Here is a 25,124-nt window from a genome sequence, read left to right on the forward strand (position 1 = left end):
ATTTTTTTTGTTGGATAGCCCACTCTTTGGGACAAAGCTGTACACCAGGGAACAGGATTATTGCCTTATAAAACCCTGCAGCCCACTGACTATTCCTTAATTGCGTATTAAAGCAATTAATAAAATTACCTGTATGGAACCAGATTACCAGATTTATTTTGGATATGCTGCATTCATGTGGGACATTGTTACTGGCCAGCAAGGGAGAGAAGAAACTCTGATTTTCTGGAATGCATTTTGTTGGGCACTCTGTAACCAGCTTTCTATGAACATTTTTGCTGTGAAACACTGAGGTGGAATTTAGAATCTACATGACTACAAGATTTTTCGGGTATCAAATTGACTTTTAAGGGAGGTTTATTCTTTCCTTTGTTGGTGTGGGTTGTTATGCAAGTTGTTGGTATATCCTGCAAAAAGATAGGGAAAAGCTTTTTCATTATTTCATTGTTTCTACAAAAGAGGTGTGTAAAATGAGCTGGATTCTATAGGAAGAGGTGTTAGGTAATTATTTCATGTGGATTAGCTGGACTCTTTAGCAGCAGTAGCAGTTGAGCAGGCGAAGGACTCCTGGGTCCAGCCTGCACCCCTGGAAGCAGCCCCAGGAGCCGTCAGGATCGTGGTCCCCTGGCTTGGAGTCTGTGGACTGTGTTGCAGGTGGGAGTTGAAGTTAAGGTGGTGCAGGGAAATAATTCACTCACAACTCTGTACTAAAGGAGCCTGGAGGAGTTTTGTTTGTGCACTGCTGGGTTTTGCTTCATTTAACAGGTATCTTCTTTCAGTTGTCTCAGGATGATGTTGGGTGGTAGAGCACAGAGGGAAAAATCAAATAACAAACCCCACAGATAGCACAAGTTTTCTGAAGATCAGCCAGGAAGAACATATGATACATGGTGTGTTTGCCTTGTAACAATTAAAGTGTTACAGACAGTCGTGAATGTAAAGAAGTTCCTGAGTACAATTAGTCAACAACCTTGGTGATGGACCAACTGGCAATGGGGAAGAGACAGCATTTCATAAGAACAGCCATAAATAGTACTGGGACATATTCAGCTTTTGTGCTGACAGAACTGGAGGGGGTTAGGCCATTTCCATTTCTGGATCAGGCCATTTCTGGTGTAATTTTGTTCCACTTATTTCAGTGGATGCACTGCAGTTGATGATCTGATCCTCTATTCCTCTTCCAAAGCATTACCTGTCAGGCCATGGATTGAAATTCATACAAGCGTCTCGTGATTTCCATATTTTCAAAAGCAAGGACTGAGTGGAAGATCAGGGAAGGGATAAGTTTTTCCTTAGAAATGGTAATAACTTGGGAAATCAAAAGAGGAAATAAAATGACTTCTCCCTGTTGGGTTCGGGAATGTTGCCTTCCCTCATCTCATTAAAAATTTAAAGCACTCTTGTTTTTGAGCAGGGTGAATTAGTAATTAAGTGCTATAATCAACTTGTGTAAACATAATATTGAAGGAGAACAGCAAATTAATCATTTTGTTGGCTTGCCTTACCTAATTAATGCACCTTTTAGCAAAGGCCTTCCTGCCATTTTGGTTTTTTTTCTCCCATTCCCATAATCAGAGGATTTTGGAAAGGCAGAGGAAGGAGATGGTTTTTCTTAGGCACCACGATGTACACAAGGAGTGTGTTAAGGTGCTGTGACCTTGCCTTCCTTTCCTTCAAGAGCTCCAAATCTGGGCACATAGAGTTTGAGCCCAAGGTTTAGTGGAGACCATCCTCGAGCAAAAAATAAAAAGCTTTTGCTTTCCTGGGTAGGCGTTGGCTGGTGTGGCCTCTTCTTCTAAGTGACTTTGAGAACCAAACTTTGTCATGTAAGATGTTCAATGGCTGTGGAGAATATTTACATCTAACCAGGCCTGGCTCAGGGCAGTGACTTGGCAGTAGAACTGAATCCCTTTACCTCTTTCCTTGGTGTTTTGACACTGAAATATGGCTTTCCCTAGCTGAGAGTGTTTTTTTTTCCTTGTGTAATAAAGTTAGATTCAATATGGCATGCATGAAACCACCAAGATACTGGCAATGCCTCTGGCTTTTGTATAGAGTCAGCTGCCTCCTTACCAGAAATCTTGAGAGAAATATAGATGAGAGAGAGAAATGAAAAGGCAATGATTTGATGGCCACTGTCCAGTTCCTTGTGGCCTAGTGTTTATGGTACAAAGAGTGCCTTTTTAGTTAGCATATTTTGGCCTTACTGTCAGAAGTCTTTGCAGTGAGGGTAAAAAGCAGATGAATCACTACTACTCTTTTGCCCTAAGGATGATCCTTCTGTATTAAAGCTGAGAAATAGAAATGTTGGTTTGTCTCTGCCAAGCACAGAATGAGCTTTCAATCAGTTTGAGAGTGTGACTTTTTTCACTTTCCAAACCACAATAAATATATAGAAACCTTTCTACTTTCTTTCAGCTGACTCCAGTGGACAGCATTTCCATGTGGCTGGAGTTCCTCTCTTGCTGGGAGTTAAATCACACACACAAACACCACCCTGTAGAGATCACACAGCTGAGATGTGGCTGTAGCTGCTCACACGATGCTTTCACAAAAGTGCTTAGAAAAGTACCCTCTGCCTTGTTGCTGTTTACTGACATGTGATACTGGTTGACATCTGTTGCCCTTCTCATTTGAGGTCTGTTTGCTTTACTAACTTTAACATTTCCACATTGCTGTGCTGCTGAAGTGCAGATACACAAATCTCCTTCAGTCCCCAAGGTCCTTTTATGAGAAGCAGAGCTGCCATCATTTGATATCATCCTGCTGGCTGCCTTTTATACTGCAGTGGAGAGAAATAATTCTGTTGCTGTGAAATGTATTTGGGGGAGTGCAATGTCTAGTGCTATATGTTGTCATGCATTTGATGTATTATCAGATCAGTACATGCTGTGCAGTAGTGTTTAGTTCATTGTCACAGCAGATGATTTGTGGTTGGTTTATATCACTTGAAATTATTACAGGTAAAAACTTGTCTAAGTGAATATTAAAGTTTGTCATAGCAGGTCATGTAGCTGCTGCAATGACAGACGATCTTAGTCCACAATCCTAATGCAGCATTCCCAGTCAGTGTAAATCAGTGGTGCTCCAGGATTTCGGAGCAGTGACACCAGTTTACTCCAGTACCCCAATCCAGTCAAGAACTGGGGTGCATCACCTGACTTTTAAGTAGGCAAGAAGTTCAGCTGAAGACAAACTGGACTGCCCATGTGCTGAAGTACCCTACTGGATCAGGGCCCAAACAGGAATCTGACACAGTTCACTGGGAGATGACACATCTTGAGATGATAAAAGTGATTTGAGCAGTTGGTTTGTGTTATTACCCCTTCAGGAACAAGCTGTGGATGCCACAGGTAATGGCATACAAAGGCTGTGTCTTTTGTTAAGTGCTGTCCTTTTTGTGGAAGCTCAGCATGCTGCATTTGAAATGTCACACAGTACACAAATGCTCAGATTTGGAATTTCTCAGTAACTCTTTAATGACAGGGAAAGGCAGCTGCAGTGAGTCCGTGTGATATATCAGCTATAACAGAACTGCCCATTTACAGGAGCTGAGTGTTTGGCACAGCTCTTCTAACAACCTCAGCAGTCCAGTACTTAGGGATGTGGCCTTGTTATTGCTCTGAAAGCAGAAATGAGCATGAAATACCACACTAATGAAATAAAACATGGCCTTTCATTTGGGCATTGGTGGAAGGATATGGGGCACTGTGTGTTGGGATATCAGTGTGACTTCCCTGTTTATTAATCCTGGCTGAGACTGGTGATAAAGATTTTATTACCTATTTTTCACATTTACAAGGATGGACTGAAAAGGTAATGAAGACCTCTTGGAGGGAAACACGACACAAGAAATCTATTTAATCTGTCTTTATGCTGAAAGTGTAGCTGGCTTTGCACAGTGGCACAGCTCCACTGACTTCTCTCAAGTTCTGGGTCTTTCACACCCTGAATTACTGTGTTAGAAACAACCACATGTATGTGAATATAACCTCCTCTGTCTGTAGGATTAACACTTACATTGTCATGTCTTTCATCTTTTTAAAAACTCACATCAGCTGATGCTGGCAAAGAATAAGATGTAGTGTTTTGTTAGTCTGCACAAGTTGAGACTCTTATTAAACCAGTGGTATTTTTCTCATCTGTCAGTAAGCCCTGGACCTGGCAAGCAGGAGAAAAAATGCTGCCTGGAATAGTTCAGCTTCTGCTGCTGCGTATTTTTGTAACAAACCATGAAATGACCACAGTGGAGTTTTTCTAAGGAGATGTACAATTAGTTGATTTTTTTTTTTTCTTTTCAAGAAGAGTAAGATTAAGATCAGCTTGTAGAAGTTTAATAATATCACAGCCTTACAGTTTTTCCAGCTTGCTGACCCTGTCTTTTCTTGAGGAAAACCATAAATATGAGGAAACCATAAATGTGTCTTTATAGTAGATAGATACTTTCTTAAAAGTGTACTCTGATCCTTCTCCTTTCTATTTTAAGGGCCAGTTTTACCCATGTGCTCAGACACACAGCTGAAGTCATTTGGACCTTGGACTCCCCTTCTGTCCAGGCCATTTAAGCAGGGAAAAGTGTGATAGCAATATTTTATAGGAAGGATGAGGACAAAGGAGGGTACCATGGATCTTTTGCAACTGTCAGTAGCCAAGAAGGTCCTTTTCAGAGTGTGTCTTGCTTAAATGATGTTTGGGATGTCAAACAAGTTAAAGTCTCTCTGCCCTCACCTCTTCAGTAGCTGAGGAGAAAAACCTTCAAGTTATGCACTGGAGAATTGGAAACTCAATCTGGCTACATTGTGAGATTAATTTTCCATCTGGGATTTGCACTCTTGCTATGTCAGCACAGGGATCAGGCTGTTCCGTGGCAAAGCACGAGCATGTGGAGTCACAGCACTGTCTGAAATGCTTGAATGTTTTTCACACTAAAGTTTTTGAAGGACATTATGATCACTTAGTTGTGGGATTTGGTGCAACTAGTTCAGACCACTAGGACATACTTTTGCTACCCTATATTTGAAAAAGTTACATATACTGTGTTATCCTTGATCCTAAAGATGTCTAGGGGGGTTTGTTTCTTAACATTTTCTCTCTCGGTATTGTTTAACAGGACTGTTTACTATCTCAGAGTGCCCAGTACATTTTATTGTGGTTAACAGTAAAGACATTTTTCTTTATTCCCTTTCATATAATCATGGATCTGAAATGGTGAAGGAGAGATCCCCTAACATTTATTAGACAGCAGCTGCTTTTTACACTTACTGTCTTTCCTCAGAATTGGAATCCTATTTTCATTCTCTTTTTTTTGTTCAATCATATGTTCTTGTTTCCTTGGTTTCTTAGATACAGACATATAACAACCGTTCCCAACCCTTTCCTTCTTGTTTTGAAGCAACTTTTCACGTGTCCTGTGCTTAAAATTTCTGAGGCACAGTTTGAAGTTGGGCAGTGAGATATAGAGAATCCACATGAAATTTCTTCATGGCTCTGTTTTGTTTTTATTGGGACAAGTGTCCACATAATGAGTAGCAAGACCATAATTGTCACTCTTGAGGGAAATAGAGGCAGAAAGCCTGACCACCAAGTGGGCATGGAAAAGCCTGACTTGCAGATTTTTGCACAAAGATATTCCTCCAGATGAGGCTTGAAAAACATTGGGAGAGCACAAACGGGGAGAACTGCTGTGTCCATCTCTTGCTGTGCCTTATAAGTGCACAGCAAAAGCAAGTGGGGTTGTTGTCTTAGGAATGATTTATGGGGCATGTACTCAATGTGTAGCATTCCTGGGAGCTGCATTCCCCTGAGCATCACTGACCCTCAGTACAGAAATACCTCCTGACCCATGCAGGGCCTGTTTGTGTGAGCACCTGCTGTTTGCCACGCAGCTTCCAGAGAGTCCTTTGCCAGGTAGAGGTTTTAGGGAAGAGTGTGGGTGTGGGAGCTCTGGGGGGAGCACAATTTTTGGGCAAGGAGCAGAGTAAAGTGATGTGGCAGTGGAGCCCTCTGTAATGAGGGATGTTCAGATCTAACCCTGTCACTTCTTTGGGAGTTTGGGAAGCACAGGGACCCTCAAGGGAGAACACTCTGGAAAATAAACCAACTTCTAATCAATATTTTTTCCTTTGAAGAGTGTCTGCATGAGAGGCATATATAGGAGTGCTGTACCATCATCCAGCCCACCCTCTCCTTCCCAAAACTCTGGGGTGGATGATGATAACACATCACATGTGGAAGGTGCCTTCATTGCCCAGCCCTGTAGCACAAACACCTTGGATATATTCAGCAAAATACTGCTGAGTTTTGTAGCCTTCAGACTCCCTTTGCTTTCAAAGTGTCTGGTAAGACTTGCTTTTTGCCTGATTTTCCCAGATTGGTGGCTTTCTCTATGTTGCTGTGAAATCACTCATTTCTGTGAACTTTAAGTTGTTTAGGTATTGAATGCTGTATCTTTAGACAAGACCGAGGGAAGCAGCTCATGTGTCTTCCAGCAGATAAATGGGATGTGTGTTAGGCTCTAGGTTGGGACCTGGCACTTAGCTTAGGTGTGGGAGGTGAGTAATGGCCCTAAAGATGCTAAGCTGTGTGAAGCCCTTCTGATAAATGGGGCCTTTTTGTGATGAGCTCTCCTCACGTTCCTGGATTGGTTGGCATAAAAGCTTTGAACATACAAGCACATTACTCATTATTTACTGGTTGTGGTTGCAAGGTTGTTTAATTTTGCAATAGTCCCATCTAAGGGATGATTCTTGCATTGCACGAAAGGGAGACTAAGCAAGATTCACTTTTTTGTTTGCTTTGTGTAACTTTGCCCTGTAGATATTCAGCATGTTTGCCATAAGACACAAAATGTCAAACCTGTGGCTTTCTGGACATGGACACTCATCCCAGAGGGAAACCAGGCATGGAAAGAGAATAAAGATAGGTGTGGCAGAGAATGGGGCTTTTCTCTTTCAGCACTAAATCCCCAAAAGCCACCATCTCCCCTCTGATGTTGTTTATTTTTTTCTCTTGTACTTTTGCCTGTCATTTGTGCTTCTCCTCTGCTCTGCTCTGCTCTGCTCTGCTCTGCTCTGCTCTGCTCTCCTCTCCTCTCCTCTCCTCTCCTCTCCTCTCCTCTCCTCGTTCTGTCTCTCTCTTCCACATCTCAGTTCCTTACCCATGTTCTCAGATAATGAAAAGCAAAGAGTAAGGGATGGACTGTGGCTCATTCAGTGCTGATCCCTCACCTCTGGTCCCCTCTCGAGGCTTGTAGGACATCAGTAAAGCCTTGTGGCATGTCCTCTGTTTTATGGGCACAGCATATGCACAGAGCACTGACTGGGCTGTGCCAGTGTTCTTGGACTGGAAGAGGGGAGATTTATTATGGCACTGATCACAGTGCTAAAATAAACTGCCCTCCCTCAGCCAGAGGAATAGGAGTTTGTAAATGCCAGCATTTTATACACAAACTGAAGGACAGGGCTGAGGGAGCCAGCTGCCCAGGTTAGCTGTTCAGGATCTGAACGTGGCAAGGCTTTAAAAGCAGAGAGTCAGAAGAAGTCATTTATATTAAAACAAACTCTGTCATGAGTCATTTGACTTCTTTTTCTCTTACACACATAGTTTATGTCCCAGGCCTTCTAAGGCCTGGGTAACATCTGATACTCTTTAGGCTGAGCCGGCTCTAATAGGAGTGGGATCCTGCTTCCACTTACACTGTACCACTTAGAACTCTATTTAATTTGAGTCTTGTGTTTACAGGCTGTAACTGTTACTTATTTGTCATTTTATGGTAATAAAAAGATTGTTTGTCTGTGATTCAGTCCTTGCCGTGCTGTTGAATAGGTCTGTGTCCTTCAGCAGCAGCAGAGGAAAAGAGGGGCTTTTGCTTTTTGCCTCATTCATTTTTCTCATGCACCTTCAGTCAGGCAGGAGGAGGATGCAGGTCCCTCCCAAGCACTGTCTCAGTCTGTTGATGCCAGCAGAGCATCACTCCACATTTTTCACACCATTTGCAATGAGCTGAATGTGATTTTTCTTCCCTTCTCCTTCAAAAGAGCCAACACCAAAGTGTACCCTGTCTGCAAAATATAGCTTTGTCTCCTTTACAATTTTTCTTATTTTTTCATTCCCTCCTTTGTCTCATCCCTTCTGATCCCAGGTTTTTGTTTAAACATTTTTACCAGGTGCAAAAAATAGTTAATTGCAGGTAGGAGATGTGAAAGGTGTATGAATTCAAGTCTTGTTCCCTGCTTGTGCCAAGGCCTATAGAGACTTGAAAGGGGAGAATGAAACACAGAAAAGAGTTTACAGAGAAAGGGTTCAACCCGGCATCCAGCTTCCCTGGGCAAGGATAACCCTCAGGCCCCCCTGCTAAAAGAAGCTGCACCTTAATTAAGAGCATGACTCTTGTTCCCTCTAGTGGCTAATTACACAGCATCTCTCACACCAGAGTGTCATTCCATTGCCTTCCTGCTTCCCTGCCCAATTTTCCTCCCATCCACAGTTTTTTAAAAATGTTTTGTAACTGTCTCAGTTCCTCCAAATGATGGCATTTGCCCTTCTTTGGATTGTGCCTTCAGAAAGCTGGGAACTCTCCCGTGGATAGATAAAACCCAGCAGGAGGGTTTAGGGCTGGAGAAGTTTTTGCTCATATTCCACCCATGCACAATTTTTCTGCAGTGTTACCAGGAAGGGTTAAGGAAAAAGGGTTTTTCTTGGTTTATCAGCACCCCTGCTCTTCTTGTAATTCCTTAAGTCTGACCAGATATGGATGTCCAGAACTGCTGGACACCTCAAATCCCAGGCTTGTTTCATGTCTGGAGATAAGGAGTGAGTTGCCTGGCTTCGCAGATCAAACACATACCATGTAAAATGTAGTGTAGTATTTCCTAGGGACACAGGACAAAATCTGTGTGTGCCAAAGGAGTTCTTACTAACAGCCTGGCAATGGGACATACTCTGTGCTAGTTCAAATTGACACGAGCTACTGCAGCATCAAGTTCTTCTGAGTATAAATAAAAGCAGAATTTTGCAATGAGAGAACAATCTGTGTTACCTAACTTGAGAGGCAGAGTCCATAGACTTTATTCCCACCTCAGCTACTGACTTTGTCTGTGACTTCGGCCAAGTTGTGTAACTTTGTTCTTCATCCTCCTGATTTGTGAAGCAGATCTGGTGATGTTTACAAACCTCAGAGGAGGGGTTCATGGTTGTATTAAAGTGACAGAACAAAAGATGCAAAGAAAATCTATGATGATGCTAAAGGTGTTTCTCTGGTGGATTAAAATAAGTCAGAATGGAAAGGTTGTAGATTAACAATGCAGTTACACATAATTGGAACATCTTTTGACTTCTGAATCTTATCTTAGAACTGCAGTTTATTATTGTGTAAATTTTCATTGCTATGATATGGAAGATGGCCTGTACACCATGGCATGGTTACAGTTCTGATGTTTATATTGGTTTTTAGTATTTACAGCATTCAGGACATTTAAAGATTGTGTTGTTCATCTGCACAAAAATGCATTTCATATGCAGAATTCTTGTTTTTAAAGAATATTTGGGCCAGAATGGGAGACCACATCCTTTAAAGCACAAATTCACTCAGGGTTTGGATTGGCAATTCCTTAGGAACAGCAAAGGCTTATTCCAGATTGACATTTTCATTCCCAGCCTGAAGCTTTAGATAACCAGTGCTGTGCCCAACACATAACTGAGGTGCTCTTTTTGCTCAAGTATGGAGCCTTCTAAACTGCAGTTGTAGACATTTCTGGAGACTTCTGAAAATCAGATGTTGTCCTTTTTTAACTGCAGTGGGACCAGGATTAGCAGAAACAACAGATGCATCTTGCATTGCTGAGCATTTTCTGAGGTGCATCTGAAACTGATTTGTGGCAGGCCAGTAACCCAATGAGTGTAATGTAAAACATCCAGCAGGGTAAGACCTCCTCCTTAGAACTGTATCCTTTTTCTTGCATGCCTGGGTTGCATTTTTTTAAATTAAGTTACTGCATTGTAGAATGATCCACATTCCTTTATTCCTGTAAAAACGAAATGACTGACGGCTTTTCATTGCACATGCTCCTACTGTTTGTTGGGAGAGGAGGGGGCAGGATGGGATCCTACCAAATGTTTTAAATATTATAAATAGAGAAAAGATTGTTGAGCATGAGAAAATGGCTTCTTACGAGGGGTTTAGTTAGATATGTTGCTGATTCAGTCTGATCTTATATAGATTTTAACTAATTATTCCAATGTCAATAACCAAGCCAGAGCAGAACAATGGATAAGTGTGTTTAGAAAGGTGTGCAGTAAAAGTCAGACTTAGATCAGATAAAAGAAATTTAATATCTTTCCCTCCATTCTAGACTTGTCACGGCCAAAGAAATTCCTTTGAACAAAAACTAGTTGGTTTTTTTCAGATTTGCTGCATTAAGCAATTTCCAAAGTACAGAATTGCTGCTAATGGAAAAGCTAAACAAATCTGGGATTTTGAGCTAGTGGAGTGTTCGTGCAAGTGATTAGGCTGTACAAAAGGAGCATTCATCTTGAAATGACAGATAAGTGCTAAGGACAGGACTGAAAACTGTAAATATGTTAGCACTTTAAGCGAGAGCACAGCTTCAGCACTTGTGAGACTCATCAGCTGCTGTAAACAATATGGATCTTTGAGCTGATCTCTGCCGAGATCTCAGCACATCAGATAATGATAGAGTTGTTCATTTTTGCTTCTTCTGTTCTGTTTTTTTTTCCCTTTCAGAAAGTACTTTCTGCAAAGAACAGGTCTGTGGTGCTGCCAGCACACACTCACCTCCCTTGTGGAGCAGCTGCTGTGGGGAGCAAAGGACAACCCCAGAGCTGGGCTCTGCCTTTCCCCAGCTCTGCTCCAGTGAGGAACAGAATGTGCAGCTGCATTGCCACTCTCCTCACAGGGCTGTGCCCCCACCCAGGCTGGGGAAGGCTCTTTGAGCTCCTCCAGCCTCAGTTCACAGTCAGGACACTTCTCCAAGTGTGATTTTAAAAGGAAGTGTTCAGGTGGTGGCAGCAGTTTCTCCTGTGAGCTTTTGCAAAGTGTTATCAGTGACTGAGCTGTGACAGTGGAGCATTTCGTGTTGGGAAAGCTGCATACGATAGAAATTAATTTGAAACCAGTAAATCCCCTTTGCAGAGGGCACAATAAAAAGCTGGCATCCCACCATAGCTCTCAACACTCACTGACCTCGCTGAGGTTCTGCTCAGTGACCTACAAGTGAAAAGCTGCATGAGCCATTTGGGCCTCTGCTATTCATCTCTTTTCCCAGCTTGCTGTCTTTAAATAAAAGGACAGATCCTCGGCAGCAGGAATTGGCTCAGTTCTTAGGATCAGCTGAATCATGAAGCACAAAGTGGTTTTTCTTCAGTTGTGTCCCACACTGGCCAGATTTTCCTCTTGAGTATTTGGTATTAATCTAGTGGTGTTAGTGATTCTCGTGGAATACATGAGGAACTGAGGTGCAGAAGCTCCACAGGATCACAGAATATTCCGAGTTGGATGGACCCACAAGGATGATCAAGTCCCTCTCTTAAGTGAAGGGCTCATATGGGAATCAAACCCACACCCTTGGGATTATCAGCACCATGTTCTGACCAGCTGAGCTGATCTCAGGGCTTGTGTGACTTGTCCAGGGTTAAAATTCCAGAGCCAATGAATCCAGTGAATAGTTATGGAAGGTGTGCTGGGAAGAGCTTTTCCTCATAAGCACTTCAGGAGCTGTGGCTTAGGAATTTCTCACTGAAGTGATTGAAGGGGCAAGGTTTGCTTGGAAGCAGGAGCCACAAGGTGCAGCTCACTGAGGGCTTCTTAAAAAGCTGGGAAAATAGGATGGGATAGCAAAGTAAAAGGAGGAATGGTGACTGGCTGGGTGTTGGAAGGTGAGAACATCCCTCTGGAATGATTTGGTGTTGTTTGCCTTTCCTGAAGATAAAAAGGACAGCTTATAAACAAGCTCCCCAAGCTTCCCACCTGGCCAAAACTTGGAGGTGGGAAGGTGGAGACTCTCTCAGGAGCTCAGCATTCAGAGGAGCCCTGGGCAGGATGATGCTGTGTTGGACCTCAGGCTGTGACCAGCCCAGCTCTGGTGCCACTGGTGCCTTGCTCCTACAGCAAATGCACTTCTAATTCCAACTGGGATGTTTGCAGACAGAACCAGCCTTTGTTTTGGGCACGGGCAATTAGAAAATGTGCTCTTTTTCTATTTGCCAAATGAATACAAATGCTTCCTGAGAACATCTGCTCAGGAAAAAGATGCCTGAGATACCTTTAAAAACTCCTGCTGGCAGTGCTGGGTGACAGGTTTGGATTTGCTCAGTAACAGAGGTTATGGGATATTACTGTAATCAGAGGCTCTTTATGGCTCTGGGACAGGTGGGAATAAGTAGCCCTTGGGTTTGGTTTTGTATAGAAAAATGTCAGCCAGAGTGGTGATAAGGGTAATCTGACATTTGCCAACAAGGATAGTTTCTTCCAAATTAATTTGTTCAAGTTGGTGCCTACAGGTTTTCTGTGCAATAAATGTGATTGCAGTACACAGATATTGTGCACATAAAGAGGTTCCTGCTGACAGAGAAGTTTTAGTGCTAAAGGGAACTGTATTTACCATTTCTCAGTGGTCTCCAAAAGAGATACAAGCCAAAGTTTTCAGTAGCAAAGGGAGCAGAACACCTATTCTGATGTGACTATTGCAGTTTCCTCATATAAAACTCTCTGAATTCTCTGTCCATGGGAGTTCCACAGCTCAGGCTGAGATTCTCCCTTGCTGCTATTAGAGCATATTTGGCAACTGACTGGCAATCCCATCCATAAGACCAGGCTTCCCAGGTTTTTAAGGAATCCTTCCCAAAATAAAATTGTTCAGCAATATGTATCCAGCATTTAAAGTGCCTTTTTTAGAAAGAGCACTCTTGGAGGGCAGTTCTAGTGGCAGAAGACAAATGAGAGCAGTCGCTTCTCATCCCTGGCTGATTTTCAGATCTGGAGAAGAAAGGATGCTCAGTTTTTAGGACAGGACAGTATCATCAGCTAATCACAGAATCATAGAATAATTTGGGTTGGAAGAGACCTTTAAAGGTCATCTAGTCCACCCCCTTGCAATGATGAGTGTCCTTTGCTTCAGCTTCACTCAGTTCAGTCACGGGTAGCCTTTAATTTAGGAAAGAAAAATACTTTCTGGAGCAGTGTGCTGGAAAAGGTTGTTGACCCCTTGTTTGTAGCATGGAAACCAAACGCCTTGTGCCATGGACAGCTGCCTTCTCTGTGCTGTGCTTCCCAGGGAGAAAGGGCTGTGCAGTCCAGGATAAACTCTCAACAGATTCCTCATTTCTTCTAGGATTTGTTCTCTGTTCACCACTCATTGGATATCTCTGTATCTCTTAAATATTTTTTTTTCTTGTTGGACATGGCATATCTGTAAGGTTTCTAAAAGGCTCTATATTTTAATGCAGTTTACTCTCTGTTTTAACATCTCAACCTTCTACTGGTTTACAGTAGTGAAAGACTGTTTCTAAAGATCTCTTGTTTTTTATGAGCCCCTGTCCAGGGTAATTTCCCAAATCCAGTCCAGATTGGGTAAAATGTAAGCATATTTCTGAGGTATAGTTTTGGGGGTTTTTTAATAGTAAACCACACATCAGATTAACACAATAAAAATAATCCCAAATCAAAACTCACAGCAGGGATTTTCCTCATTAACCTCAGGTAGACAGTGGAGCATGGCAAAGAATATATTTGAAAGATGAGGGGGAAAGGAAAGGAATGTCTCCTCAGCCAGTGCTGGATACAGGGAAAGAATAAATAGATGAAGAGTAAAATATTGCAAATAGTTTTGCTTTCTTGATGGAGTAACCCTAAAACAAAGTATAGGCAGAAGTTGGTTTGATGACAAAATCCCAGCTAGGTACCCCAAAAATGCTGAAACTGCCCGAAGTGGGGAAATGAACAGAGAGATGTGTGCAGATTAATTAGATCGAAGAAATGTTTTGACAACGTAAGTGAACATATGGAATGAATTGAGAGAACCTGATCCAGTTCCCCATGTGTAAATGATGCCTTAGCCATAGCTCATAAAGCAAATACAGATGCAAAAAAAAAAAAAAAAAGGAAAAAAAAGCCCCTTTCTTATCCCCTCCCCCCAGTAAAGCCCAGTCTGTTGCCAGATGGCAAATAAAAGTTTGAACTGGGTGACTAAATGTGAGGAAAGCTGAATGTTCAGCATGGACATGGAAAGAAATCAGCTGAATAAATCTGAATTTTGCACCTTGGAGGAGATGGTGCAGTTCAGCTAAATATTGCATGAAGTGCCCAGATGAGTGTCAGGATCTCCTGTGCTGGGTCTTCAGTGTCTCTGTTTTACCCTCCCCAGTCCAAATCACAGAATCGTGGAATGGTTTGGGCAAGGACACCTTCCACTGTCCCAGGCTGCTCCAGGCTGTGTCCAGCCTGGCTTTGGACACTTCCATGGATCCAGGGGCAGCCCCAGCTTCTCTGGGCAACCTGTGCCAGGGCTTTCCCACCTTTGCAGGGAGGGATTTCTGTGTGCCCAGCTGGGTTTTTGGTGTGAGTGTCCATGTGGAAATCACACACCTGCCCTGCATGCCCCAAAGGCCTTGCCACCAAAAATTGAGGGTAAAATCATTGGGACAGATGCTGCAAGCAGAGGGTGAGGAGGGAGCCGGAGAAGCAAAGGAATGTGTTGTAAGTTATGCAGAGGAGCATTCCCTGGATTAGTTTGCCCCATCCCCAGGAGGGATGAGTAGGGAGAGGGCTGATTGGGCAGTGCCCTGCATCAGGAGCTGGTGGAGGAATCTGCTGTCCTGACTCCCAGGTGAGCTTGTGTTCTGTTAAACACAGCTGCCTGTCAGCTTGACATTTCCAAGCCTAAAAACTGTCAAAATCAATATATTTTCATGTGGCTTCTATGGACAAACCTTCTTAGTCCATTATAACAGCGATGCTGTGTGTGGTTATTCTACCTCAGAAGGGTGTGAGGGAGATGTGCTGCCAGTGCCAGTTGGTGCTGGAGTCAGGAACCTGTTCCAGCTGTGGCATCACCACCATGGCCTGGGCTGGGACCTTCACACGCAGCCACTGAAGGGAACAGTCCCTTCCCAGAGAAGCTGCACGGGCTCATGTCAGGGGAAGAGCAGCTAAACCCTGCCCCAGACTGCTTGGATGGTGCCATTGATTCATGGCACCCAGTGCCAGCAGTCTGGGAAGCTGAAACAGGAGGTGAGCACTTGGGCTCTTTCCATTGCCCAGGGAAGCTGAAACCTCTGCTAAGCTGTCAGGTTTGTGTCCAAGCAGCTTTGGGCACGAAGAGGTGCCAACAACAGAGCCCTCACAAAGCAAACTGCTTAATTCTTTGATAGTCAAAGGCAGCTTGGGGGAGTGCAGACTCAAATCAACAGCTAACCAACCTATATTTAGTAGCAGAGTGGCTGGAGCTTAGACCCTAACATAGTTTCCAGCTGATAGATGATGTGACAATCAGAGCTGACCCTCATCCCATTCTAAATTTGGGCTGTGGAATAAGTAATTAATATCATGGCTGGCATGGCAAGGCACCCTTCCAGCAGCTGCCCTGCCACTGCTGCTCCTCTTAGGGCTGTGCCTGTGGCTGGCCAGCCTGGCTGGGCTCTGGGACACCAAACTGGGTGACCATAGCCTGGCTGGCACTCTGGAGCCACAGAGGCAGAGGCAGAGTTGGTGCTCTGGAGGCAGAAGTGCTCCCGTGGCCTTACCTGTGCTTGTCTCTGCTGCTGTGAGACCTCTTCTCAATTTGTTCTGGTTCTAAGGAGTGAAAAGCTGCTCTGGTGGTGCAGGACAGGTTGGGTGATCCATCCTTCAGTGGGATATGGAAGGTGCAGGAGGGCTGGGAGTTCCATGTGGCACCCAAAGTGCAAAACTGGGGACACACCTCGAGTGTGCAAACGCTGTGCCCCAGCCAAACCGAACTGGAGAAATGGCACAGCCCATTGCAGAGAGAGAATTTTAACTGAAAAATAAAAGAGTAAATTACATGTCCCTGATAACTCCAGGAATCTCTTGAAACTTTCTGGAATCTGATTCAGTGCTGGAACCAGAATTCCACCTTGTCTCAGTGCTCAGGATCCATCCAGTTGGCCTCTGTCAGCTCAAGTTGGATGGCTGAAGGGTACAATAACGTTGGGCTGCTTCTGAGCTGCCTCAGTGTAACAAACAAATGTATGAAATACTCCTCCAAGGAGGGCCAGTGCTGTTTCTGAGCCTGTGGACAGAGAGATTCCAAAGGCCAGTGACTTTCCCTGGAAGACAGACTGGGGTTCAGGTCCTGAGCTGGTGTCCTGCTTGCCTGCCCTCCATCCTTCCATCCTGTTCTCCCTCCTCCTCTGCCTGTGCACACACAGACAGACAAAAACTCTGAGGTTTGATGCAGACACAGAAATCGATGTTGGATCAGAGCAAAAGGAAAATACAAGCTTGTGTGAAATTTTCCACCTTTTCACGAAATGAATCAAAGCCAAATTTTCACACTTTGGTCTTAGGTGTGAAATTTTTGCTCAGCTCTAATACTTATCCATAATGTGTTTTAAAACTTGGCTCGCTCCATCCAGAAACCCACAGAGAATTGAGTTACAGATTCTGGGCTTTGTGCATGCTGCCAAGATCTGCCCCTATAACTCAAACAAATTTTGGTGGGGGGGGAACCACTAGAAAAATACTGTATATGGTCCATCACATGCTTTCTTCATGCAGTCATGTACCACTAAAAAGTAATGTTCTGCTAGGCCTGTGTTACAGAAATATGTAACTCCTCTAAACACGGATAAGATGAATTTTTCATCTCTGGGCTGTGGAACAAGCAATCCCTAAATAAAAGCCTAAAAGGAAATAGCAGCTTTGCTTAAAATTCTTATAAAAGTTTAAAAGTATTTATTCAACATCAGCATTTCAAGAAATCTATTTATGTCCCTCAAATCCAAATATATCTGTGACTGGACTTCTTAAAATGATGCTAAAGACATCTGTTAGCTGAGCTTGTATGTGTGGAGTAAAAATGGGTGAGAGGTTCTTCACTGATGCAGAACAGTTAAAATTATTACATAGACCATTATTTACTTTATTTGTTGTGAGGACTAGAAGTGTAAGGAAAGTCTCTCTGATAGTTTGAAGGTTCTTAACACCTGCTGAGTCCTGCAGTCAGGACAGATCTGGTGGGAAGAATGTTCCTACATTTCAGCCTGTTGAGAATGGGGCAACTTTTATGTTATTTTCCTCCTGCTGCTGGATCTGCGACAGGAAAACTGGACAGAAACACTGGAGAGGTGAGGCTGGCCTGAGTGTGAGCATCAGATCCCCCTAGTTTGGTGCTTTGCTGTTCCAATTTTCAGCCACTGAAATTGGACAGGAAAACTTCAAATGATCTGTGATTGTTTCATTGTTAGTAACTACCTTAGGTAAAAGTCCAAGCATTTCTTGGGATTACCAAAATGACTAAGTGGGGAGAACAGAGCTGGGAAATTGCATTTGTGCTCAAATGCTGTATCCATTTAACTTTGGATATAATTTTTTAAGTCTCAAAATAAAGAAAAAGCCCAATTGGGATTCTGTTACTTGACTTTTTAAGCTAAGGCTGATGTCCCTAAATCTGATTTCTCATCTGCTGTGTACTTTAAGGGCTCACATCCCATTAATTTTCAGTAATACTCAACCTCATCAGTCCTTGAGTCACTGCTGAAAATCAGACTTGAGGGCTGTTCTGGGTTGGGCTTGATGATCTCCAAGGTCTCTTCCAACCCAGTTGATTCTGTGATTCTGTGATTCTGTTCACAAGTGGGCTTCACTGACCTCCCTCTGCAGTCCCAAGGGACATGAGCTCCCCTTGTGGGATGAGCAGGATCATGCTGGGTTTTGTGAGGCCGCGCTTGGAGGATCCCAAGGGCAGGGAATCAGGGAAGATGGGTCTCCCAGCCTGAAGCTATTCCCTGTGTGCACCTCCTGTGCCAGGCTGATGGGCTTCTCCTGGGGCCTCCTCCCACACAGGGTTAAAAACCTTTTCCTTCCCATTATTGAAGGGACAGCAGTGGAAAGTTCCAGCTTCTAGATGCTGTATCAAAGTCGTGCTTCCCTAGGAGGTAGGATTTTGCCTGGGTTCCAGTAGGGTTTCCCTTGGACATCCACTGCCTGCTGAGGCTGCCCTGGGTTCCTCAACTGGACAAGTGTTGGATCCTATGCCCCAGATGATGCTGGAGACTGGAATTCAGCCACCAGGACCAAGTGGATTTGAGTGGCTCCTGACCTTCCCTGCAGCAAAACGGCACCTTGTCCTGAGGTCTTGGTGGGCCTTGGGGAATTTGGTTCCCTGCTCCCTTCCCGGGCAGGGATAACCCTGCTGGACTGGGTCTCTCCATGGAGAGCAGAGTGTTTACTGGCTTGTATCTGTCTCAGCGTTGACACTCCAACAAAAGGTTAGAAATCATGAATGCATCCCTTTATTTCTTCTCCACAGTGCCTCTCTTTTTTTTCTGTGTAAACCCTTCACTTGCCTCTTGCCCAGCCTTTAGAAATGATGATCAAATGCGAACTTTCAGGGTTTATTTATAGCATAGCCTTTATGGAAAGAGAGAAAAGAAATGATTAAAAAGCAATTTTACAAAATATTTTGTTTTAAGAGAGAATTCATTGTGTTTTAAATCACTGTATTCATTGTACTGTCTAGACTGGCAAACAAAGAAGATAGAGCGTCATTCAAATTAAGATTGTGAAATCCTTGGTGACTGGAATTATGGATTTGGATGTCAACCCTCAAACAAACTATTTCTGAACAGCAGTATTATCACTTTGCTATATTTAAGGCTTTGTTGGAGACAGAGCAGTCCACAAGGTTGATCCGATTCAGTAATGCAATTCTAATGTTCCTTTGTTTCCCCATTTCATTATAAATTCATATTTTCAATGTTCTGTTCCTCTTTGTCCCCAGAAAATTGTTGAAAAGACTCTCCTCTGGGAGTAAAGTTTTTTGTTCAAGCTAACAATGACCAAACTGACTTTAAAACACAGAAGAACACACAACTAAAATGTGAATTGAGAGAGGGAATTAATTTAGTGTATTTTGAGCAGCATAGAATGGGTGAGTTGTTGAAAATTGCTGGCTGTGTATTTTTTTGCCATGTTATTCCCCAGACCCATGGTAGTTGCTGTGAGACTTTAATGCTGTGGATTCTCAAAGGTCTGCATATTTTCAGTAGATTTAAAAACACCAAAGTATTTTAGCTGATAAACTGAAAGACTGGTAAACTTGAGAATCTTCCTCCTTAGCTCAGGGTGGATGATGGGAGGACCAGCAGAAGAGAAGCAGCTGCCAGGCCCTGATTCCTAGTTGAGACCGGATCCTAAGTGACCAGTTTTCCTTTTGGGACCTCTCCAGCCCATCGTGCTCCCACCGCCATGGGAGTGGTGACACCTCTCTGGCTGCCTGATGGGGACTCTGTGCTGGTGCTTTCAGGTTGGGGAGACCTCACAGGGAGAGTGGGAGGCTCTGGGCAGCCTTGGCTTGAGCCCTTGAAGGGCAGCTCCCGAGTGCCAGCTGTGAGAGCTGGGCCCAGCTGGAGGCATGGGGGGCACAGGGGGCACTGGGGGATCTGGGGGCTGTTCTTGGACCAGCCCAGGCGACCTGGAGTTCCTGAGTAACAGCATAAAAATAAAACCTGTCTGGAGACAGGTTTATCTCAAAGCTGGCTGACTTCCCAAAGAGCAACAAGACGTGTTCTGCTCTGGAAGCTGTAAGAGTAAAGCACAACACAAGTGTGTGGAGCACTCATGTCAGAGGCAGAACATACCCTGGGAGTGGTGCTGTCTGTGTCCTGGTCCTGAGGGTGCATGGGGAGGGGAATCCAAAGTCTGGCCCTCCCTTTCATTTTTGTTGCACCTGTGATAAAAAATGGATTTGCCTGTTTAGAGACTTTGGGTTTGTAGGTTTATTTTTGTGCAGTGTCTCCAGGGCAATTCAAAAGGAGGTGTAAAGCAGGGAGCAGAAAGGAAGGTGATTCTTCCATTAGAGAGAGAGTGCTTCAGGGGGCTTTGTTTTCCCTAAGGCACAACGGAAAAGCAGTAGCCATTGTACCAGAGGGAATTGGCTTTTACTTTGAGGTTTGTTAGTTTTTTTTTTTTCTGAATGTTCATTCATTTTTTGGATAGTCTGTAAATCCAGCTGGCCATGCAAGGGAGTTGTAAGAGACTGACTATTGTAAACAGGGACAATGCTTGGGCATTGTCAGTATCACCTGTTAAAGGACAGGGAAGAAAATGCCCAATTCTCTTACTGGGAAGGATATCAGCCTTTCCATGGCAGTATTTTAATCTGGCTGGTGTGCAGAGTCTCAGTGCCAGCAGGCTCACATGTCCCAGGGAAAAGAACACACTATCTCTCTGGAAGTGTTATTTCAAGGGTGTTTCTTGGGGAATCGAAGTACAATCAACCTCTGCCCATATGAAGGAGAATGGGCATATGAGAGCACAGAAATGTTCCCTGCTGGTTTATCAGTACCCTTAGCAGAGTCAAGTCCTGACTGCACACCTGGCAATGCTTTTCCCTTTGATAGAGCCTGCCCTGGGCTGGTGACACTGCACTGACATTGCTCATCCACACAGTGAAGTTCTGTGAGATCCTCAGCTGTCAAGTGCTGGATTAGTGGAAAGCACAGATTTCACTAGAGCAGGTATTCCAGCCTGTAAAATCATCCAAACCTTTTAAAAATCCAGCTGTAGCAGCTGGCTGGAAGGTTCCAGAGCAGCAGCACAGGCTGCCTGTTCTCCAGGGTTATCCTCATTCTTAGGCACTGCATTAAAACAAGTTCAGGGTCCTGCTTAGAAACTCTGAACCCTGATTTAGTCACACACTGATTCTTGAGAATGTTTTTAACATTCTCCCATCTAAAAGCTGTTGCTTTGATTCTCTTTGTGAAACACTGAGTGTCTGCTGCCCCCACTGTATCCTGAGAGCTCAGCCCTCTCTTAACTTCAGTGGTTCTCATTCCAGGGGGATTGCTTGGGAAAATCCACGGAAAATCAGAATCTCACAGAGATCAGGAAAAGAACCAAACTACTCGTCCTTCTCCCCTCCACACATGAATGTCCCAGAGACTCCTTCTTCAGGGGATTCTGTGAACTCTGACTTTATTTTGGCCAAAAGCAGAGCAGGATCAGAGTTTGCCTCTTACACCTTTGTGCTGGAATGTGAGGGCAGCTGTGACCTCCAGAACAGACCTTCCCAGGTTACATTTAGCTTGTGGAGCACCCTCAAGCCCTCCCTTGCTACAGCGAACCGGTACTTTCAGAATCTGATTATGGGATCTCAAGTACAGTTATCATTTTATTTGAGAACCCTCCCCTCCGGGGACGCAGTGTTTAACATTTCCTTTGGTTAGAGTAAATAATAAAAGATAAATCTGTTCCGCCTGGGACTCCCAGATTTTGGTTACTGAGGGTCTGCAGTGCTTTGTTCTCTTGACTACTTTATAATGGGATTGAACATATTTGCTGCCATCTGGCCTGTTCAGCCGAAACAAAATACATCACTAATGTTCCGATTGGTTTTGAAACATCTTGTTCTTGTCAAAAAGTATTTTAAATCAAAACAGGCTTTTTCAGTTGCTGTTTGTCTTTTCCTAGGAGGCCATGGCGAAAATGGGGAAAATTGGGAGAGTTGTGCAGCCCAACCACGAGCATAAAAGGTAATGCTGGCCTTGGTGTGTTCCACTGGGACAGTTCAAGGGAGATGAAGTTGGGGTCTGGAGACGAGGTTGGGGTGGGCCTCTTTACATCCCTCCTCGAGTGCAGTAGTGTTCAGCATACAGATACTCTTAAGAGTCATAGTATATTAAATTTTTAAGAATTGTTCTTACTGTATTACTGAGGATTATTTTTATTACCTTTTAAGGCTTAATTACCTATTTTATATTTTAATTCTTTCCAATACTACATTTCAAAGCGCTGTTTGTGTCAGTTTTTAGGGATTATACCGTGTTACATTCTATTTTAGGGTCATTTACCTTACGGCTTCACGGGTTCCGCGTTCCATGGGCGGCGGCGCGCGGGCGCCCCCTGGCGGCGGCGGGGGCGGCTCCGGTTCCCGGGCTCGGGCTGAGGGGACGCGACGGGGCCGGTGTCCCGTTCTAGGCCCGTGTCCCGTCCTAGGCCCGTGTCCCGTTCTAGGCCCGTGTCCCGTCCTAGGCCCCGTGTCCCGTCCTAGGCCCGTGTCCCGTTCTAGGCCCCGTGTCCCGTCCTAGGCCCGTGTCCCGTTCTAGGCCCGTGTCCTGTTCTAGGGCCCGTGTCCCGTCCTAGGCCCGTGTCCCGTTCTAGGCCCGTGTCCCGTTCTAGGGCCCGTGTCCCGTCCTAGGCCCGTGTCCCGTCTTAGGCCCGTGTCCCGTTCTAGGCCCCGTGTCCCGTTCTAGGCCCCGTGTCCCGTCCTAGGCCCGTGTCTCATCCTAGGCCCCATGTCCCGTTCTAGGCCCCGTGTCCCGTCCTAGGCCCGTGTCCCGTTCTAGGCCCCGTGTCCCGTTCTAGGCCCCGGACACACACTGAGGGGCTGGAGCACCGGGAGCGGCTGAGGGAGCTGGAAAGGGGCTCAGGCTGGAGCAAAGGAGGCTCAGGGGGGACCTTGTGGCTCTGCACAAGTCCCTGACAGGAGGGGGCAGCCGGGGGGGTCGGGCTCTGCTCCCAGGGAACAGGGACAGGAGGAGAGGGAACGGCCTCAGGCTGGGCCAGGGGAGGCTCAGGGTGGGTACTGGGGAAATTTCTTCATGGAAAGGCCTGTCCAGCCCTGGCACAGCTGTAGGGGTGGAATCCCCATCCCTGGAGGGATTTAAAAGCCGTGTGGATGTGGCACTTGGGGACATGGGTTAGTGGCAGCCCTGGCAGTGCTGGGGAAACAGTGGGACTCTGGTTTTGGAGGACTTTTCCCACCTGAATGAATTCTGTGAAGCTCCAGTGGCTCCTCATTTTCACAGCAGAGAGCTCTGGGGGAAACTGAGAACCCAAGCTGGCTGTAGGGAAATGAAAGATGGAATTGCAACTGGGAATCACTCGTTTGGGTGGGAACTGCTCCAGAAGTGCCCAGGGAGGGCTCTGATCCTGGCAGCAGCTGTACTTAGGAAAGAGTCAAAGTGTCTTCAATGCTAAGAGAAACAAGGAAACATATATATTGCAGGGGATTTAAATCTTCAAATCTCAGGCTTTGTTGACATTAACTTTCTTACACAGATTTTATGACAAGAAATATGAAGTATTTTTGAAGCTTGTGGAACACCAGAGAGAGTATCGCTCCATCATGAACAGCTTGTGATCCAGAGGCATGGGATCTGGGAACAGCACGGGTAACAAATTTCCAGGCATGTGTGATGTGGGTAATTTCTTCTTACTGTACCGTCTATGTTAAAAATGTACTTTTATCATTTAAAGTATACATTTTAATTTTTAATGAGAAATAAATTGCAGTCACTTTGCTGTGAAGTGCTGCGTATTTTCTGTCAATAATCCCTGCACGAAGGGACAAGGAATATTCATTTGTTCCAGTTGGAGAACACAAGATAAGCAGTTGCAGGTACCCCAGTGCCAGCACTTGGACTGGCAAGAACAGCACAAGGAATAACATGATACACTCAGATGGACTTGAGTTCATGTAGGCAGTGTTCACATAGATGGACTTTGCACACTTAACTTGAGAGAAATTCCTTCTTTAGTATTGGCATAGGCTGCAATTCCCAGTTAAATGCGAACAGGAGTCACACAATAACAAAATTAGACTTGGGTTATTTAGAAAATAATAGTTTCTGACTTTTTTTTAATGTTAGTAGTCAGCCCTGAAAAACATCTGGTAGTTTTTTTAAAGAAACAATGCACTTCCTGCCTTGTAGTTCATGGAAAAGCAATTGTTGCCATTTCCAAAGTACCCATTGTTAGGAGAAACAGCTTTACAAGTTCAGGGACATAATTAAAAACAATGAAAGTTGATGGGAATAAAATGAAGAAACATCATAACAAAAAGAGTGAAACAAGCAAGAAAATGACTCTGACATAGTGGGGTGTCAGAGCTCCCAACTCAGGGGCAGATAAAATCTGTCAGCTGAAAAGACAGAGTGGGAAAAAGCAACTGGAGACCAATGTGTTGTAACCAATAAATATTCATGAATTTTAATATGTCTATTTTAATATGCAAGTAGTGTGTAAAAATGAAATCCACAGACTCCAAATGGATACCAAAGGTACAGGTTATACAGGGACAGATGTGCAGGGTTGGCTGGCACTGTACCAACACTTTTACCTCTTTGCAGCTCAACACAAACAACTTCAGCAAAGTTTCCATAAACTTCCTGCTATTTATATCATTATTCTCAAACTGGCCTTGATTTCTCTGGCTGAACTGGTACCAAGACTTAGCACAAAGGGTGTAGGGAGTCTGGAAAGGGAGCAAGCAATCACACTGACTTGGTGTAAAATGGAGATGCACAGAGTTCAAGGCCTCTCTGTACCTTGCATGGGCTTGCACAACACAGTTACAGAGATTTGCTCACATTTCCTGCATGGCCTTTTAGTGCCTTTCTCCCCTTGTCACACTTGTACTTTATAGTTGCATTTTTGTTCCAAGCCAGTGTTACTGCCAGTTTCATATTATCCATTTTAAAACCAGAGCTGTCAGAACTCTGTATCCCAGTGGCTGAGTAATCAATCAGCTGTGATAACACAAACACTGCTGCAGGATTTTGCAGTGAGACTGTCTGACCATCCTTGTGTTATACAAGACTTAGCAAATTGTTCAGTTTGCCAAGTCCTCAAATTAAAATCTAATTCAAATTGAGCCAAGAAGTAAAATGTTAAAGCTCAAGAGTTCTAATGCTCTTCAGCTGCAGGTCGGTGGGCACTGTAATGTTAAACTCTGATGTGGCATGAGGCATTCTCCTCAAACTGCCCTCTGAGGGCTCCACATCAAGCTCCTTGGCCATGCCAAGCACTGCTGAGTCCTTCAGCCCATGGCAGCAGCACAGGGACAAGCCCATCACACTGCCCCAGTGCAAGAGAAGCCTCAATTGTGGCTTGAGGAAGTTTGGCCAAGGGCCCCAGGGTCAGTCAGGCC

The 25,124-nt window shown here is 44.4% G+C and overlaps 1 protein-coding gene across 4 annotated transcripts in view; it reads left to right on the forward strand.

The window, feature by feature from the left end:
• FGGY (FGGY carbohydrate kinase domain containing) overlaps nt 1-23,503 on the forward strand; it is a 129,227-nt gene extending 105,724 nt beyond the window's left edge. For all 4 annotated transcript variants that reach the window (XM_069023541.1, XM_069023539.1, XM_069023540.1 and 1 more), the window contains 2 exons: nt 21,665-21,726; nt 23,255-23,503. In XM_069023541.1, coding sequence (XP_068879642.1) covers nt 21,665-21,726; nt 23,255-23,336 — 144 coding nt within the window. In that variant the 3' untranslated portion in view covers nt 23,337-23,503. The remainder of the gene's footprint in view (nt 1-21,664; nt 21,727-23,254) is intronic.
• The last annotated feature ends 1,621 nt before the right edge of the window (nt 23,504-25,124 follow it).

Source organism: Aphelocoma coerulescens, chromosome 8 (assembly GCF_041296385.1).
Source record: "Aphelocoma coerulescens isolate FSJ_1873_10779 chromosome 8, UR_Acoe_1.0, whole genome shotgun sequence".
NCBI classification, from domain to species: Eukaryota; Metazoa; Chordata; class Aves; order Passeriformes; family Corvidae; genus Aphelocoma; species Aphelocoma coerulescens.